The sequence below is a fragment of the Xenopus laevis genome, chromosome 4S, assembly GCF_017654675.1.
Source record: "Xenopus laevis strain J_2021 chromosome 4S, Xenopus_laevis_v10.1, whole genome shotgun sequence".
Classification (NCBI taxonomy): Eukaryota; Metazoa; Chordata; class Amphibia; order Anura; family Pipidae; genus Xenopus; species Xenopus laevis.
The window spans coordinates 130,510,449-130,530,794 of NC_054378.1; the positions used below are offsets into that span (position 1 = coordinate 130,510,449).

General features: G+C 42.7%; 1 protein-coding gene across 2 annotated transcripts in view; it reads left to right on the forward strand.

Moving 5' to 3' along the window:
* The window catches only part of fgd3.S (FYVE, RhoGEF and PH domain containing 3 S homeolog), a 68,518-nt gene that overhangs the window by 17,881 nt on the left and 30,291 nt on the right, over positions 1 to 20,346 (forward strand). For both annotated transcript variants that reach the window (XM_041561870.1, XM_041561871.1), the window contains exon 2: positions 18,861 to 19,019. In XM_041561870.1, coding sequence (XP_041417804.1) covers positions 18,861 to 19,019 — 159 coding nt within the window. The remainder of the gene's footprint in view (positions 1 to 18,860; positions 19,020 to 20,346) is intronic.

Sequence of the window (20,346 nt, forward strand, 5' to 3'; positions counted from 1 at the left end):
TTTCCCTGCCGCAGCCCCAGGTATTTCCTCTTTCCAGGGTCGGACCCCACTCCGATGATGCCTCTTTCCTTCTCAGCACAATATACATATATGATAAGGATATTAGAAGTCACTGAGGGGTTGTTCTGTGACCATATAAAGGCACAAGGCTGCAGGCTGAGTTATACAGGGAACTCTGAGTATCACTCATGTATTATAAGGGATAATGTACCCCCTACTGTAAATGATAAGGATATTAGAAGTCACTGAGGGGTTGTTCTGTGACCATATAAAGGCACAAGGCTGCAGGCTGAGTTATACAGGGAACTCTGAGTATCACTCATGTATTATAAGGGATAATGTACCCCTACTGTAAATGATAAGGATATTAGAAGTCACTGAGGGGTTGTTCTGTGACCATATAAAGGCACAAGGCTGCAGGCTGAGTTATACAGGGAACTCTGAGTATCACTCATGTATTATAAGGGATAATGTACCCCCTACTGTAAATGATAAGGATATTAGAAGTCACTGAGGGGTTGTTCTGTGACCATATAAAGGCACAAGGCTGCAGGCTGAGTTATACAGGGAACTCTGAGTATCACTCATGTATTATAAGGGATAATGTACCCCCTACTGTAAATGATAAGGATATTAGAAGTCACTGAGGGGTTGTTCTGTGACCATATAAAGGCACAAGGCTGCAGGCTGAGTTATACAGGGAACTCTGAGTATCACTCATGTATTATAAGGGATAATGTACCCCCTACTGTAAATGATAAGGATATTAGAAGTCACTGAGGGGTTGTTCTGTGACCATATAAAGGCACAAGGCTGCAGGCTGAGTTATACAGGGAACTCTGAGTATCACTCATGTATTATAAGGGATAATGTACCCCCTACTGTAAATGATAAGGATATTAGAAGTCACTGAGGGGTTGTTCTGTGACCATATAAAGGCACAAGGCTGCAGGCTGAGTTATACAGGGAACTCTGAGTATCACTCATGTATTATAAGGGATAATGTACCCCCTACTGTAAATGATAAGGATATTAGAAGTCACTGAGGGGTTGTTCTGTGACCATATAAAGGCACAAGGCTGCAGGCTGAGTTATACAGGGAACTCTGAGTATCACTCATGTATTATAAGGGATAATGTACCCCCTACTGTAAATGATAAGGATATTAGAAGTCACTGAGGGGTTGTTCTGTGACCATATAAAGGCACAAGGCTGCAGGCTGAGTTATACAGGGAACTCTGAGTATCACTCATGTATTATAAGGGATAATGTACCCCCTACTGTAAATGATAAGGATATTAGAAGTCACTGAGGGGTTGTTCTGTGACCATATAAAGACACAAGGCTGCAGGCTGAGTTATACAGGGAACTCTGAGTATCACTCATGTATTATAAGGGCTAATGTACCCCCTACTGTAAATGATAAGGATATTAGAAGTCACTGAGGGGTTGTTCTGTGACCATATAAAGGCACAAGGCTGCAGGCTGAGTTATACAGGGAACTCTGAGTATCACTCATGTATTATAAGGGATAATGTACCCCCTACTGTAAATGATAAGGATATTTGAAGTCTTCATTTACATCCCTGGGTTCATAGCAATAAGTAAAAATGCTTATTGCAGTTAGTGCTTTTAGTTAGAACCCAATTTCTCCCATTAGGTGACCATGATAACAGATTTAGTAAATCCCCAGTTATTATTTTAATGAGTTGTGACAGTGAACTTTTTAAGACCCAAAGAAGTGTAACTCCTATAATTTCCCTGTACAACGCTACTGTATGTGAAACCAGCGCACCAGCTGTATGCGCCTCTCTCCCATTCCCTGCCATACTCACAGCCCCGCCTCTTCCCCATAATGAGAGCAGCCTCTGGCCAATGAGAATTAACAGTTGCAGGGGGAAGAGCAGACAAGTTTAATAACCAGTAGTTGTGATGAGTCTTTTCTTTATTTGCATAGAGATGAGCACACAGTGACATATAAATATATTATTTTATTATTATATATTATTTAAATGACAAATCCTAAGGTTATGCAGGGCTCATAATTTATTCTTTATAATTATCTTTCTGACAGATTAAGGACCTTATGTCTCTGCTTTGTCAGCTGCACTGGTATTTACTCTGCTTCTTTTTTTTTTTTTTTGGTAAATGATGTAAATCTTGTAGGGGCTCAAGGTTTTGTTACCCGTCATTTCAGGAAATACCCTAAGAAATTTGGGCAGCTACAGTAAGTGTGCTTCTCATATACACGTTCCCTGTCCTGGGTTAAATTATTTTCCCTGCAGTTCAGTAACTGTCCAGGAGGTGTCCCTGTTCTATTCTTTGAAAGTGCTTGGCCTCTTTGGATCCCAACTGTTGGAGGGGAGGATTGAAACCTGGGAAAAGATCTGTAGCATGGGGCACGCCCTAATTACCATGTTCAATTTTATTAAATTTTTAATGTTTTATGTGTTATAACAGTTTTGCTAATGAAGGTGAAAATTTCCCTTTAAATTGTTCACCTTTAAATTAACTGTTAGTATGATGTAGAGAGGGATGTTCTAAGACAATTTGCAATTGGTTTTAATTTTTTTATTATGTGTAGTTTTTCAGTTATCCAGCAGCTCTCAAGTTTGCAATTTCAGCCATCTGGTTGCTAGGGTCCAAATTCCCCTAGCAACTATACACTGATTTGAATAAGAGACTGGAATAAGAATAGGAGAAGCCTGAATAGAAAGATGAGTAATAAAAAGTAAAATAACAATACATTTGTAGCCTTACAGAGCATTTGTTTTTAGATGGGGTCAGTGACCCCCATTGGAAATCTGAAAAGAGTCAGAAGAAGAATGCAAATCATTTAAAACTATAAATAATGAAGACCAATTAAAAAAAATCCTTAGAATTGGCCATTAACTTGCAAGTCTCAGTTTCTCCAAGAGACTTGCTGATATTAAATACAATTGTACAATTGATTTGCTTATCTTAAATTATTACAAATGTATCTCAGTGCAGGTGCTGAGTATTCTAGGCTCAGCCAAAAGCCTTGTATTTTATTTACTTGTCAGAAACTTTGTATCTTTTTCTGGCATCAGTGCAAGAGATCAAAGAGAATTTTTGGATTATTTGATAAAAATCCAGGACTATTGGCTGAGCTGTCAGAATCGGGACTGTCCTACAGAAAATGGGACAGTTAGGAGGTTATAATGGCAGTTAGGAGCAGCTCAACAGAACTGCAGGTTGCTCATTGCTGCTAGAGAGGAACTATAACCTCACAATGTGCTACAAATGGGCAAAAAGACTTGTGGGTCCATGGCAGGTAACAGTGGGTAAGTACCTACAGGAGAAGAATTTAAACCTTTCTTATATAAAATAGGATTTTTTTTTGCCAAAAATGGTTTATTTTTGCAGTCGGCAATCAACAGGTGAGACTTTTCAATTCATAAAAAAAATTAACTTTTTTGGTATTATTTGCCCTTTAAGTATAGGGGCCCCCAACCAACATTGTTCCATTTGGGCCCACAGTTGGTTAATAGTCCATTATTACAAATGAGGGTCACAACTGGAAAAAAAGGGGTTGTGTCCTATTTAATGACCCAATACTTTTGGTGCAATTTATATTGAACAGTTTAACTTCCCCTTTAGCAGTTTTGTCATTGTGACGTCTCCTATGAAACCACATCCTCTTGCTGCCAACCCCCCCCGTGCCCCAATTCTCACATCATCCTCCCTACACTCTTCTTACTGACCCACCACCCATTCTCACTGGGTTTATAGTTCTGTGTAACTGTCATTGTGTCTGTCCCTTTCTCTTCTCTGCACTGCTGCCTCTGACTCCTGATACAACTTCCCAATATCCATTCATTCCTCATTCTCACTGGGTTTATAGTTCTGTGTAACTGTCATTGTGTCTGTCCCTTTCTCTTCTCTGCACTGCTGCCTCTGACTCCTGATACAACTTCCCAATATCCATTCATTCCTCATTCTCACTGGGTTTATAGTTCTGTGTAACTGTCATTGTGTCTGTCCCTTTCTCTGCACTGCTGCCTCTGACTCCTGATACAACTTCCCAATATCCATTCATTCCTCATTCTCACTGGGTTTATAGTTCTGTGTAACTGTCATTGTGTCTGTCCCTTTCTCTGCACTGCTGCCTCTGACTCCTGATACAACTTCCCAATATCCATTCATTCCTCATTCTCACTGGGTTTATAGTTCTGTGTAACTGTCATTGTGTCTGTCCCTTTCTCTGCACTGCTGCCTCTGACTCCTGATACAACTTCCCAATATCCATTCATTCCTCATTCTCACTGGGTTTATAGTTCTGTGTAACTGTCATTGTGTCTGTCCCTTTCTCTGCACTGCTGCCTCTGACTCCTGATACAACTTCCCAATATCCATTCATTCCTCATTCTCACTGGGTTTATAGTTCTGTGTAACTGTCATTGTGTCTGTCCCTTTCTCTTCTCTGCACTGCTGCTTCTGACTCCTGATACAACTTCCCAATATCCATTCATTCCTCATTCTCACTGGGTTTATAGTTCTGTGTAACTGTCATTGTGTCTGTCCCTTTCTCTTCTCTGCACTGCTGCCTCTGACTCCTGATACAACTTCCCAATATCCATTCATTCCTCATTCTCACTGGGTTTATAGTTCTGTGTAACTGTCATTGTGTCTGTCCCTTTCTCTGCACTGCTGCCTCTGACTCCTGATACAACTTCCCAATATCCATTCATTCCTCATTCTCACTGGGTTTATAGTTCTGTGTAACTGTCATTGTGTCTGTCCCTTTCTCTTCTCTGCACTGCTGCTTCTGACTCCTGATACAACTTCCCAATATCCATTCATTCCTCATTCTCACTGGGTTTATAGTTCTGTGTAACTGTCATTGTGTCTGTCCCTTTCTCTGCACTGCTGCCTCTGACTCCTGATACAACTTCCCAATATCCATTCATTCCTCATTCTCACTGGGTTTATAGTTCTGTGTAACTGTCATTGTGTCTGTCCCTTTCTCTACACTGCTGCTTCTGACTCCTGATACAACTTCCCAATATCCATTCATTCCTCATTCTCACTGGGTTTATAGTTCTGTGTAACTGTCATTGTGTCTGTCCCTTTCTCTGCACTGCTGCCTCTGACTCCTGATACAACTTCCCAATATCCATTCATTCCTCATTCTCACTGGGTTTATAGTTCTGTGTAACTGTCATTGTGTCTGTCCCTTTCTCTGCACTGCTGCTTCTGACTCCTGATACAACTTCCCAATATCCATTCATTCCTCATTCTCACTGGGTTTATAGTTCTGTGTAACTTTCATTGTGTCTGTCCCTTTCTCTGCACTGCTGCCTCTGACTCCTGATACAATTTTGTGTTTGGGTTTGCACAACATATGTGGTTTCACTGTCCATAGCAAATAGGCATGGAATTTGAATGCTGTATTTAATAAGTAAAGTAGAGCCTAAAGAGGAACACAAGAGGTAACAGGTTGCCAGGACACTTCCCCTAGCAACCAGATAGACCAGGTTAAAGAGAGAGTGAGACCAGGAAGAAAGAGAAACAAAAAGCAGTTGCAGAGTATCTCTGCCTCCTCCCATAGACACAAGCATAAGTTGCTTTGTAGGTAGAAGTGTCACCAGTCAGTGCTTCCTATTTACTAGCAGTCTCTATTAGTAAATGCTGTCAGTGAGTAACGCTCAGAACCCGCCCCGACTGGTTCCTAGTTCCCAGCATGCTCTGCAAGCAGCAATGTAACTGCTCTGTTATTTGGGTAACTCTGCGGCTTCAGTAGCAGAACAGGAGCTCGGCAGGAGGTGCAGCAGCCGGTGAGTCTCCCCTTTTATTTCTAATGTCCTTTCTCTCTGTCTCTGCACTGTGTGACAGACTGTGTGATGTTTGTAGCTTTATTCTCATAGAGAGCCCAGGGGTTACTAATAGCAGAGCTTCTCTACTGGAACATGTTTAACCTCTTGCAGCCTGACACCAAATGGAGACACAATTTCACATCTGAACTGGTTATTTGTTTCATGAACATTGGATTTATGTGTTGCCCTCAGCCTGTACCAGTATCTGGGAGTTAAAAGGTGGTTTAAGTTAACTTTTAGTATATTATAAATTGGCAAATCCTAAGCTACTTTTCAATTGGTCTTCATTGTTTATTTTTTTTTAAATCTTTTGCCTTCTTCTTCTGACTCTTTTCAGCTTTAAAATTGTTATTGCTACTTTTTATTCCTCATCTTTCAGTCAGGCCTCACCTATTCAATTTCCAGTCTCTTATTCAAATCAATGCATGGTTGCTAGGGGAATTTGGGCCCTAGCAACCAGATGGCAGAAAATGCAAACTGGAGAGCTGCTGAATAAAAAGCGAAATAACTCGAAAAACACAAATAATAAAAAATAAGAACCAAATGCAAATTGTCTCAGAATATCCCTCTCTACGTCATACTAACAGTTAATTTAAAGGGGAACAACCACTTTAATAACAGCTGGAGAGACACAGGTTGAGCATTGCAAACAGGGGAGGGATTCTTTCACTGACCCTCTTTACAAATAGAACATTTGGGCTGTGTTTAGAAGCTTAATTACATTTCGAAGTTTTTATGAAAAACATGGATACTCTGATCACTTCTGTCAGTTAATAAAAACAATTGCGGCTGACTTTGTCGGGAGGTTGAAGACAAAATTTGGCAAGAAGAGATGAAAATGCCATTTGGCTAAACTGGATCAGGATTGATCAGAACCACATTCTGTTTTATCTTTACAAAGAAAGGAGGAAGAAAACCGCTGGGAGGAGCCAATTTATTAGCCCCTCCCCATGTGCATATAATCGCTAAGCTCCTACCCCAGACCAGGGCACCTCTTTCAACTTGCCCCATCTTCCTTGCCCCGCCCCCAGGTATCCTCTGTACCAGTTCATGTGGGAAGTACAGAAATCTCCAAAAATGTTCCTAAGAGCAGAGACGGACGAGTAGAATCGGGGAGATTTAGTCACTCCCGTCGGCTAGAATCGAAATCACCAGTGGGATGGAACTTGGATTGCTTCGTTTTCCGAAGTCGCCCGAATTTAGATTGTAGCCGGCAGGGAGGCAGTTCGGGGAGATTAGTCGCCCGAAGAAGAGGCTATTTGTTGCCGAGCGACTAAATCTCTCCGAATCTTTTCGTCTGTCTCTGCCCTTACCCATAATTCTCAACTATCCCTTTTTTCACGAGACAGTCCTGATTTTGACAGCTCAACCCACAGTCCCAGGTTTGTTGCTGGAATGTCCCAACTTTCTCTTTGATCTCCTGCACTGAACAGGCAGAAAAAGAAACAACGTTTCTAACTTAATTGGCTTTTAGCAGAGAACCCAGCATATGTGGCAGGTGCACTTAGATACTTTTGTAACAATTTAAGATAAGCAAAGAAACAATTGTAACAATTTGAAAATACGCTAAGAAACAAATGTAACAATTTAAAAATAAGCAAAGAACAATTGTAACAATTTAATATAAGATGATATATGTTCAAACTTTCGTAACTTGCCAAATTTTCTAAACTGGACATGGGTATTTGGGCTCGGTAAATGCGTTTGCCCCTCTTTCTATTTCTAAATTTTTGGGAGGTGTGTCATTACCATTCATGCACCCCACTGGGGGCAACCTGGATGATGATGGAGGCATGCTAATGATTAAAGGGTTAAATATATAAATTTTCTGTACAGTAAATGAGCCAATGGGATGAGTGCATTCTGTGTTCCATGATAAAAGCCGAGGGTCACAAAATACCATCACCTCCAGGCCCAGAAGCCCAAGAATGATCTGGATTTTACAGAAATGTTCTACTTGTTATTATCCTTCTTCATTTTATCTGTCTAACAGCACCGGGAGGGGGGAGATGGGATTGACGTTGGTGCAGGGGCCCCTGGAGGTGATGGGGGGGGCAGGGGCCCGGGTGACGCCTGATGCTGTGGCCCCAGTGAGCCTGAACCCCTTCCAACATTGAGCATAGTTAGTTTTTGTCTGTATTCGTTATACACTACACCAGTGAATGCTTATTTCTGATTGGTTGCTATGGGTTACTGGACCACTAGGAATACTACTAAGCAGGGCTAATGGCAGGTTAAGTAACTTATGCATCAGACTAATCATGTGTTGTTCTCCCCTCACCCTCCTTGTACAGGATTTTCTGGTTCATTCATATCCCAGTGAATCAGATGAATCACAGCAGGTCTTTGTTTTTAATAAAAATACTTATAATAATAATAATTATTATTATTGTTATTATTAATAAAGGGAAACAGATTTTAACACAAACATGTTGTTTGCCTTTTAACTGCTTCCTGGCACGGCTTAAAGTGAACTTTCCCATCTCCCCATTGATGCATTTTCTGCCAGTGCGTCCCCTGAATAATATGAGACCAGGGGGGGCCCAGTAGTCTCTGGACCTGAAATAAATAGTAAACCCCAGTGTATTCTGTCTTTGCCCTGCCCCCAACTTCCAATTTAGGGGAGCAGGAATAGCTGGCAGACATGATTTATTATCAGGGGTATGAGTTTGGTAAGGGCTTAGCATATTAAATTGGTGCCCTCTAAATGCCCAGTTACCATGGGAATGCCCCTCTTCCCCTCTATTTATATAAGAGGGGAAGACTCTATATTGGGATTTCCCTGTTCTGCTTTATTGTAAGAAGTGAAACTGTTTCATACCTGCTCTATTATATATGGACCAGACAGAGTGTATAACGTAGCCCCTTCCTTTAGCCTCTCCTGCCGGCTCATTGGCTGCTTGTGTTGTTACATAAAGGTCTGACTCCTCCCTAAGGATTCCTGCTGTGTTTATGGGGCAATAATCTCAGAACAAACCTTTTAGGGTAAGGTCACACTGGGCGTTTGGGGAGATTTAGTCGCCTGGCGACTAATCACCTCGTCTTTGCGGCGACCAATCTCCCCAAACTCCTTCCCTCACTCTGTGCTGGCTAAAATGAAAAATCACCGGCGCGTATCACACGCAGCGATCCGTTTTCCGAAGTCGCTGAAGTTTCCCTTGGGGAGATTGGTCGCCGCAAAGACGAGGTGATTAGTCGCCAGGCGACTAAATCTCCCCAAAACTCCCAGTGTGACCTTACCCTTACTTTGGGGCCCATGTGTCAACAATGGCACCACCCACTCCAGGTTGACCAGTTTTACCAATATTTATTTAGATTTTATATGAATTAGGACCTCATGGGCCCCTATACCTCCTGGGCCCCTGCAGCCGCACGGTCTGATTCCTCTGCAGTTACGCCCCTGACCACCCACCAGAACCTCCAGCTGACTATATAAAGGATCCTGCTGTGTCTGCATCTGATCCATAGGGGGCGCTGTTTTATTCCGGCCTATAAAGGGATCTGATGCAGAGGTGATGTCTATTGCAATTGTCCTTGTGATGTTTGAAGCACAATTAGTCTATTGGGGAACTCCTAGAACTGGTGTGGCCCTAATTATAATGAGCTGAACAACATGTAGGGCAGGGGATCCGCTACCTGATTGGTTGTAAAATCCGCCCAAGGTCTCTCTCTCCCTTTAGTCAGCAACATCCGAGCAGGAAAATCTCTGATTCAGAGTTTAGTCTGAGGCAGTTAATTATGTATCTAGAGAAACCATTAAAGGGAAACTCCACCCAAAACAGTGTTTTGCCTAATTAAAAAAAATATCATTATAAGCAACTTCCCTATATCCATTCATTGCTCATTCTCACTGGGTTTATAGTTCTGTGTAACTGTCATTGTGTCTGTCCCTTTCTCTTCTCTGCACTGCTGCTTCTGACTCCTGATACAACTTCCCAATATCCATTCATTCCTCATTCTCACTGGGTTTATAGTTCTGTGTAACTGTCATTGTGTCTGTCCCTTTCTCTGCACTGCTGCTTCTGACTCCTGATACAACTTCCCAATATCCATTCATTCCTCATTCTCACTGGGTTTATAGTTCTGTGTAACTGTCATTGTGTCTGTCCCTTTCTCTTCTCTGCACTGCTGCTTCTGACTCCTGATACAACTTCCCAATATCCATTCATTCCTCGTTCTCACTGGGTTAATGTGGGACAGAGCAGAATTCGTGGCTATGAAGCCTCAAGGTACTGTGGCTACTGCAGCTGGGGATTTGGTGGCCTGAATGACAGAGGCCCATTGGAATGGAGGAACCTGTGACCTTACATCTCCAGCTGAATAACTCATTCTTGTTAATGACACTTCTCATAATTACAGTTGGGCCCTCAGGCTGCCACGTTACTACCTGCCCTTGTCACGCACACTGACTGACTCTTCAGAAGCCTCCCTGTGACACCCTACACTCCCTCTAGGGCTATGACAGGTTATAAAGGAATATTTCCCTATGGGAGACTCAGGATCCCTTTGTCTTAAAGTGACATGAAAATCTGTCGCATAAATCACCTGGCAAATGTATTCAGACCCCTAAACCCCTTGGCATGATGATACCCACCACCACCAGACTTCAGTTGTGCAGATATTAACTGCTCTATACTCCTATATAATAACTGCTCTATACTCCTATATAATAACTGCTCTATACTCCTATATAATAACTGCTCTATACTCCTATATAATAACTGCTGTATACTCCTATATATTAACTGCTCTATACTCCTATATAATAACTGCTCTATACTCCTATATAATAACTGCTCTATACTCCTATATAATAACTGCTCTATACTCCTATATAATAACTGCTCTATACTCCTATATAATAACTGCTCTATACTCCTATATAATAACTGCTCTATACTCCTATATATAACTGCTCTATACTCCTATATATTAACTGCTCTATACTCCTATATAATAACTGCTCTATACTCCTATATAATAACTGCTCTATACTCCTATATAATAACTGCTCTATACTCCTATATAATCATAAGTTTTTAATATTTAACAAAAATACATGTCTGTGCTGCCTGTGCTCTCATCAGGCCCAGCGCATTGTATTCAGGTCTGTAGTTAGAGGTGGGGAGAGTCGGCTCATCATTATATGAACTCAAGCCGCTCTGTTAGTGAGAGAGAAATATTCGAGGCTGTTAAATATGCAGTGAGTGTTGTCTCTCAGTGAGACCCTCCTAGTCCTGCCTTCGAGCCGAGACCCCCTTCTGTGTTATAAAGTAGCGCAGCATTAACCCTACCAATAAACTCTATGGAACTTATGTTCTGTGTTTATCTTTATTTACTCGGAGATGCGCCAGTTCATTATATCTGCACATCACAGGCACAGTGCTTTAAAGGGGAAATAAGCCTGTGTTTAACATTAGAAACATCAACAGACATTGTACTGAAAAATGTATTCTTCCTTTCCCTTCCAAAAATCCACATGTTCTTCCTTTTTTTATTATAAAGCATTGACTGTTGTTTTGTTTTTACATTTACTCTCTCCCCCTGTAAATCAAAATCATGAATTTAAATGGAGGTTCTGTATAACCGCTCCCCCCCCCCAGTTGTTTTCTGTATCTCCATCTTACAGACAAGGAGGAGTTAGTAAACGAGGTGTTCTCATTAGTGACCAGTAGTTTTAACTGCACTGAAGGAGCAGGGAAGTAAGAACATAAAAGTACTTTCAAGGTCACTGTTCTGCACTCATCATCCATGTTAGAAATGGCACAAACCACAGATATATTGACAATTAAAACAATCATTTCTAATATCCCGGAGAGAAATCTATCGCTGTGAGATTAGGACGGTGACTTTGCAGCGCAGATAACACAATGGATTTCCTTCCGCGTTAGTCAGAAAGTGCCGTTTCCTGTTACTTGCGCCGCCACTTCTGTAAAAATGAACTTTTATTAAGAATTTTATTTATTTTCTATTTTTGTAGATTTCTTTGTGAAGACGGGAGGGTGTTTAATTGTTCTGAGTTGAAAGAGCAAATGAAGATTTGCACAGAGTCTGAGACACGTCCCTTGGGTGCCTTGCGCTGCAGAGGGTGCGAGGTGCTGCTGTGCTGCCTGCGCTTTGGCTCTTTGGAACCACATGTTCTGCAAGGCGAGGCCACAAAGGCCCAGGTTTAGGGTGGTAGGCGCGCTCACACTGGAGGGGGTAAGTGGGCGGGTGCTAGGACCGCGTGGCCTCTGGGCGCCCGCCCACTAAATCTGTTGCTGAAGGGAGCCAGATGGGGGGACACCGCTTGAAATATAGGGTTGTCACCTCACCCCTTTAAAACCGAACAAATATGGAATCAGCAGCCTGCATGGCTAATTAGCACATTTAGATGCATGCTGCAGACTGAACTGATTCAGGGCTCTTACTGCTGTGCTCCCCTGCGGTACGGTGCATTCAGCTGCAGGGGAGCGCAGGAATAGACGCACTACGTTTTTATCATACATCTAAATGAATTACTAATTAGCCAGGCAGGCTGTGGATTCCATATATGTTTGGTTTTTAGAGGGTCCAATGGAACCCCCTAAAACCTCTCTAATCATGAATAGTTATGGGCGAATTTATTCGCCAGACATAGATCCGCGGTGAATTTCTGCATTTCTTGGGCCGCAAATGTTTTCGCGAAATGACCGCAGTGGAAAATTCGCAGCGACAAAACAAATATTATTGACGCACGTCAAAATGGTTGTGCGCATAAAATTAGCGCGCATCAAAATATTTCAGACGCCTATTGACTTTAATGCATTTGGACCGAAGAGTCACTCTTAAAAAAAACTGTTTAAACAAATTTTTCATCACTAATCATGAACTGTGTGTGACAGATCAGTGGGACCCAGAAGGAGCGATGGTTTCGCACATACAGAAGTGTTGCGCAGAACTGCAACTTTCCCCTCCATCATGATCCAAATGGGAACAAACCTTTTGTTATCCTACTATTCCCACCCACTATTAGTCGTATTGCTTTCCTTCTAGTTCTATTCTCTATGTGTGTTGTCCAATAGTTATTACAGGTATGGGATCTGTTATCCAGAAACCCATTATCCAGGAAGCTCTAAATCACAGGAAGGATATTTCTAATAGATTCCATTTTCATCAAATAATTCATAATTTTTAAAGTGATTCCCTTTTCCTCTGTAATAATAATAGAGCACTAGTAATTGATCCGAATTGAGCCTGGCGCACACCCATCCCACTTCCTGTCCCACACCAACTCCGCCCTTTACCTACCCCGACTCCGCCCATCGCCTGCCCTGACCAGCGTCCCCTTCCTCGCCGGTAAGAGAGCGGTTTGCGAGGAGGGGGTTTTCTAATTCACGTACAGTCCGGGCCCCCCTGTGACTGCGCGGTCTGCTTCCTCCTATAGTTATTAAGGATGCACCGAATCCACTATTTTAGTTTTGGCCAAACCCCCGAATCCTTTGTGAATGATTCAGCTGAAAATCGAATCCTAATTTGCATGTGCAAATTAGGGGTGGGAAGGGGAAAACATTTTTTACTTCCTTGTTTTGTGAAAAAAGTCAAGAGATTTCCCCCCGCTCCTAATCTTCATATGCAAATTAGGATTCAGATTCGGTTCGCCCGAGCAGAACAATTCGGCCCAACCCCGAATCCTGCTGAAAATGGCTGAATCCCGAATCGAATACTGGATTCGGTGCATCCCTAATAGTTATGCAACTGGATCCCAATTAAAATGTAATTAACCCTCACTTTAGGCTAGGGTTGTTACCTTTCAAAAAGATTTCCCCGGCCATGGCGGGGGTGGGAAGAAAAGGGGCGTGTTGTGATGGCGGAGGGGGCGTGTCGTGACGTTGAAGGGGGCAGAGCCACGACACGCAATTGGACAGACGAGGGAAAAAAGGTACGTTTTCAGCAGATTGGGGCAGACCAAGGGCTTTTGATAGGGGTATTACAGATTTACCGGCAGCTACATTGCCGGTAAATTTGTAATACTGGCCCTGGCCTTGGCAGGTGTTTTACCGGCTAGACCGGTAAAATACCGGCCGGGTGGCAACCCTACTGGAGGCAGAACAAACCCATTGTGTTTAATATTTAGTAGACTTAAGATATGGAGATTTAAATTATGGAAACACCCCTTATCTGAAAAACCCCAGGTCCGGTGCATTCTGGATTACAGGTCCGCTTCTTATGCGCTTAATGCAGTGCTCCACCATTTTCCCTGTGTGCGTTTGCACCAGCAAGGAGAATGCAGCCAGTTGGGTAAGTGCAGGGGGGTAGTGGTGGTGCTTGGGGGGGTGGCACTCGCAGCTGGGGTGGGGGCCCCCAGGTGGCAGCATCCATGGGCCCCGCACATCCCAATTTATATTGCTGTATTACTATTCTCCCCACGCGTTTCACCGTAGTTATTGCTTGGTATGACTTTATACTAAGGCCATGCTGCCCAACAGTTACTACTCTGCCCAGATATTCTAGAGGAGTCCGTTCTCTATCTACAATTGCCTGCTGCAGACTGTGCCGCCTGTTATACACCACTCACCCAGTTAATAAGTCCCTTTAACATTCAGCTCTTGTCTTGGTTCTGTATTTAGAAATGCGGAAGTGCTTGTGGTTACCCAGGAGCTGCCCCATTGGCTCCGAGAAACCGTTAATAACTTTGCTCTGAGTGTTTACGTTTGAAACCACATCTAGTGATACTGAAGTGTTCCTGAAAGGGCAAGTAACCTCAGAAAGTGGTGAAAATGTATTTACTGGACAAGGTTTGATTGTAGCTGGTGTCTTGAGCCCTCCAGCCTTCTGGGAGCTCATTGGTCTGTGTTTATGGGGCCAAACCATTGGTCTGATGTGACAGAGGATCAACAAGCTCCTGATGAAGGATACCTGTATCCGAAACATGTTGTGTGAGAAATAAAAACACACTGAATTTGCTGTGGGTCTCCAGAGTTTATGTTTAAGCTGACAGAGGACAGGCCAGATGCCCCATAATGTGGTCTTTCACTTGCATAGCCCCCTTATTGGGATCCCGCCATTACTGGTGAGCAGATCTTCTCATGTATTGGCAGTTTATGATATATGTAGTTAAGGGATCTGTTATCAAGAAAGCTCTGAATTAGGGAAAGGCCGTCTCCCATAGACTCCCATTTTATCCAAGTGTTTAAAACTGATTTTCTTTTTCTGTGTAACTATAAAACAGTCGCTTGTACTAAGATATAATTAATCCTTATCGGAAGCAAAACCAGCCTATTGGGTTTAAGTATGAAGATCCAAATTACTGAATTTAACTCCGTTATCAAAAAAAAAAAACAAGGTCATGTAAGCATTCTGGATAACAGGTCCCTTAGCAATATATTCCACAATGGAGGACTGCAGCTGTCACTGGCCCAGCTCTGTGCTTGGCCTTTAATACCAGTAACTGTGTAGCAGAACTTCTGGCTATTGAATAAGTTCCCCCATGAAAATTCTCCCAGAAAAGGATTGTTTGGTTCTTATTATGAATTTCTTAGTGAAATCTCCTACATTCTCGTCACTGTGCCGCGTGCGACCCACAAACTTATCTCTTTAATAGTCAAGTTCTCCTGCCAAGCAGAGCGGCACTAAATAAAGTGACCCAAATACCGGCTCTCGCCTCCTGGAATAAGCTGCTTTATTTAGGGTGGAAAACATTGCTGGAGGCTCAGACATAAAATCCCACACTATAAGATTTCTATAGAGACAATTGAACTTATTAACTCACGTATGTAAATGCCTACGTCCGTTTCTCTTTTATTTCATGTGTTGTTCTTGGCTCTTGTATGTAAGAGTCGTGCAGATTTCTATTTCCCTGTATGAGTGGGATCTCTTCCTGTTACAGTTAGAGCTGCAGTATTTCTGGTCAGGTGATCTCTTCCTGTTACAGTTAGAGCTGCAGTATTTCTGGTCAGGTGATCTCTTCCTGTTACAGTTAGAGCTGCAGTATTTCTGGTCAGGTGATCTCTTCCTGTTACAGTTAGAGCTGCGGTATTTCCGGTCAGGTGATCTCTTCCTGTTACAGTTAGAGCTGCGGTATTTCTGGTCAGGTGATCTCTTCCTGTTACAGCTAGAGCTGTAGTATTTCTGGTCAGGTGATCTCTTCCTGTTACAGTTAGAGCTGCGGTATTTCTGGTCAGGTGATCTCTTCCTGTACAGTTAGAGCTGCTGTATTTCTGGTCAGGTGATCTCTTCCTGTTACAGTTAGAGCTGCAGTATTTCTGGTCAGGTGATCTCTTCTTGTTACAGTTAGAGCTGCAGTATTTCTGGTCAGGTGATCTCTTCCTGTTACAGCTAGAGCTGTAGTATTTCTGGTCAGGTGATCTCTTCCTGTTACAGTTAGAGCTGCGGTATTTCTGGTCAGGTGATCTCTTCCTGTACAGTTAGAGCTGCTGTATTTCTGGTCAGGTGATCTCTTCCTGTTACAGTTAGAGCTGCAGTATTTCTGGTCAGGTGATCTCTTCCTGTTACAGTTAGAGCTGCAGTATTTCTGGTCAGGTGATCTCTTCCTGTTACAGTTAGAGCTGCAGTATTTCTGGTCAGGTGATCTCTTCCTGTTACAGTTAGAGCTGCAGTATTTCTCGTCAGGTGATCTCTTCCTGTTACAGCTAGAGCTGCAGTATTTCTGGTCAGGTGATCTCTTCCTGTTACAGTTAGAGCTGCAGTATTTCTGGTCAGATGATCTCTTTCTGTTACAGTTAGAGCTGCAGTATTTCTGGTCAGGTGATCTCTTCCTGTTACAGCTAGAGCTGCAGTATTTCTGGTCAGGTGATCTCTTCCTGTTACAGTTAGAGCTGCAGTATTTCTGGTCAGGTGATCTCTTCCTGTTACAGTTAGAGCTGCAGTATTTCTGGTCAGGTGATCTCTTCCTGTACAGTTAGAGCTGCAGTATTTCTGGTCAGGTGATCTCTTCCTGTTACAGTTAGAGCAGCGGTATTTCTGGTCAGGTGATCTCTTCCTGTTACAGTTAGAGCTGTAGTATTTCTAGTCAGGTGATCTCTGAGGCAGCACACAGACCATCACTAAATGGGGGTTCAAGGCAAGAGATGTAAAAGGGCAATATTTACTTAAATATATATTCCAGTTTGATAAAATTCTTTAATATGGCACTTAATTTGATATAAACTGTCTCTCAAGTATTCATTTTGGGGGTAAAGTTTTCCTTTAATACGAAGCTTATTGCCACTGCACAAAGGGATTCTTTTGGAGAACACATTGAAGGCATTGGCATTGGCTTACAGTCTTCTAATAAAATAAATGGAGTCACATGACAAGGGGGAGGAGATGATTTATTGCAGGCATAACCAATAACAGTCATTATTAGGGATGCACCGAATCCAGGATTCGGTTCGGGATTCGGCCAGAATTCGGCCTTTTTCAGCAGGATTCGGATTTGTCCGAATCCTTCTGCCTGGCCGAACCAAATCCTAATTTGCATATGCAAATTAAGGGTGGGGAGGGAAATTGTCGCAAATTTGTCACAAAACAAGGAAGTAAAAAATGTTTTCCCCTTCCCATCCCTAATTTGCATATGCAAATTAGGATTCGGTTCGGTATTCGGCCGGATCTTTCACTAAGGATTCGGGGGTTCAGCCGAATCCAAAATAGTGGATTCGGTGCATCCCTAGTCATTATAATGAATGTAGAGGAATACACCTCTCTCCATCATTGCTGCCCCATGTTTGGGCTAGTGTCAGTACCGTGCTCCTGTTTGGCCTTTACAACTCCCTGTACAACTCCCTGTACAACTGCACACTATTCTTTTGTTGGCTCTGTATTTCTGTGTTTGTCTCTGGGACTGGGTATTAAGTGCAACAGAGGAAGAGGAGTTCTGTGTCTCCGGAAGGAAGTGTTGTGGTTTCTCTGCACACGCAAGCACTTCTCTTACCAACCTGATCTGTCACAGATACTTACCTACACACACTTACCTACACACACTTACCTACACACACTTACCTACACACTTCTATTGGGAGGCTGAGCCCCAAAATGTCTCCTCTGCAAACTGGGGAATCTTCCTCTCCGGCCAAGTGATAGAACCAATACCAGCCTCTCTCTGTGCCGGTACCAATGTCTCCTTTCTGTTTCTCTTTACGGAGGAGGCTGCACAAAATCCAGTGTTGGACTGGCCCATTGGGATACCAGGAAAACTCTCGGTGGGCCCAAGTGTCAGTGGGCCCTCCTGCTTCTAAACATTTGGCCTGTTTCATGGTCATTACCTACTTCTGTATGGGAACAAATAGGATTAATAGATACAATAATAGATTATAAAATCGAAAGGAAAGAGACTTGGAGAATAGAGATTGAGTAAGGAGAGGAAGAGGAGAAACAGATTGGAGAGTTGCCCTTGGTCTAAGGTTTTCTGGTGGGCCCCTGGCATCCCAGTCCGACACTGACACAATCTGTCATTGCTGCTATATACAGTATAAATATTATACAGGTATGGGACCTGTCATCCAGAATGGTTGGGGCTTTCCGGATAATGGATCTTTCTATAATTTGGATCTTCATACCATTAGTTTACTAGAAAATCATGTAAATCTTAAATAAACCCAATAGACTGGTTTTGCTTCCAATGAGGATTAATTATATCTTAGTTGGGATCAAGTACAAGCGACTGTTTTATTATTACAGAGAAAAAGGAAATCATTTAAAAAAAATTTTGATTATAAATTTATATTATTTGACTATAATGGAGTCTGTGGGCGCCAGCCTTTCTGGATAATAGATTTCTGGATAATGAATTCCATACCTGTGTGTGTATATGTATGTGTGTGTATATATATATATATATATATAAAAATAATATGTGTGTTTTGTTATTATAGTTCAGTCTAAGGCTGCAAGTATCCATGATCAGGGTGTCCCTTTTGTAGTGGGCTTAGGTACCCCCACCCAAATGTTGCCAACAATAATATCAATCAGTATCAGTGTTATCCCCCCTCCTCTATAAGTCTTAAGCAAGTGCCATCAGCCCATTCTCTGCCCCAAAGTCTCACACCTCTTTCCCTTTCTTTCCAGGTCGCAGCATCGCCCCCTCTCAGCTCAGATGTCGCATTGAATCAAGTGGGTTCGGGGGGCTGAAGCAAATTGGCCCCAGACCATGTATTCAGCAAAGTGGAAGAAAGTACAAAGGCAGACCTCGGCCAATCAGAACGCCCCTCTCCGAAAAACCCCAAGGTAAAGCTGTGACACTAAGTGATGGTGTCGATGATGAGATGTGACAGGCGGACACTTTATAAGGGGGTATCAAGAACAGAAACGTTTTGGAAAGTCAAATGTAACGAAGAACATTTCCTAAATTGTTACGGACTTTATCAGTAATGTTCACAATGGGCTTTTGTAGGGTGCTGGGAGTTGATGTTTAACTGTCTTTTACCCACCACCATTTCTTCTCTATCCTTGTCCAGAGATCTGCTGTTATAGCCTTTTTATTATTCAGCAACTGTACTGTACACAACCATAATTGGGCTTTTCTCCCTTTAAGGGAGTTGCCTAAATATTTGCTTGGGTTTCCTCAAGTCTTGAAGCTCCAATTATGACTGACCCAATAAGTTCTGGTGCTTTTTACATTCACCTTTATTGAGCCGTGTGATTGGTTTCATTGCATTACTGTCGTTCCCTTTGGGGACTGTATTGCAGTTGGTCTGTACAGAGAATACAGAGTACGCCAATGCTCCCTGTCTCTTTCATTCCCAAAACCTTTGTCCTGTTTGGGATCCACTTGAATGTCTACATTTACACACGTGATTGTTGTGCGCTGAGCAGGGACAAATGCCACTTCCCATGACTTGCTTCTTTGGCCCTAAACCCAAAAATGGGCCAACTGAGGCCTTACTCAGCGTATTAGGTTAGGCCTAGGGTCGCCTTCGGGGTTTCTTCTCCAAGTTTGAGGAATTTGCCCAAAATGTGTGTTGAAAATGTATTTTGTCTATAGTGGGGATCAGCGTAGAACTTGAGGAGTCTGGGCCCACCAGAGCTGCGGCATCAGGGGCCGGCACAACCCCCAGTCCCTTTCCAAACCCTCCATCACACCCACAGGCCTCCCTGCCCCACTTGAGACCCTCTTCTACTCCCCTTCCCAGATACCTTCCTATCTCTTTATGTGCACAATCTTTATGTACATTGTCAGGCAGCTTTGGGGAGCAGGTCTGGGACGGTGGGGCCCACTATATTTTCCCTGGTGTCCTGCTGGCTCATTCCGACCCTGGCTGTGATATAGAACTAATGGAAAATGTTTTTCCCTGTTCTCCCTCCTGCTCTGAAAGAAGAATTTATTAAATTAGAGATGATGACTTCCATATAAACAAACCCCTCCCTTCCCTAAACTGCACCCTTTGTAAGGCCTTAAGATATGGAGACAACGTCACTGTGGACCAGTTATGTGTGTATTAATATCTTCTCCTCTGCAAACAGCAGCTTGGTTGAACCAGGAAGTGAGGAGGAGGAAATTAGAAGTGAAAGTGGTTTAATCTAAGAAATAACAAAAACCATGGATATGTCTCGA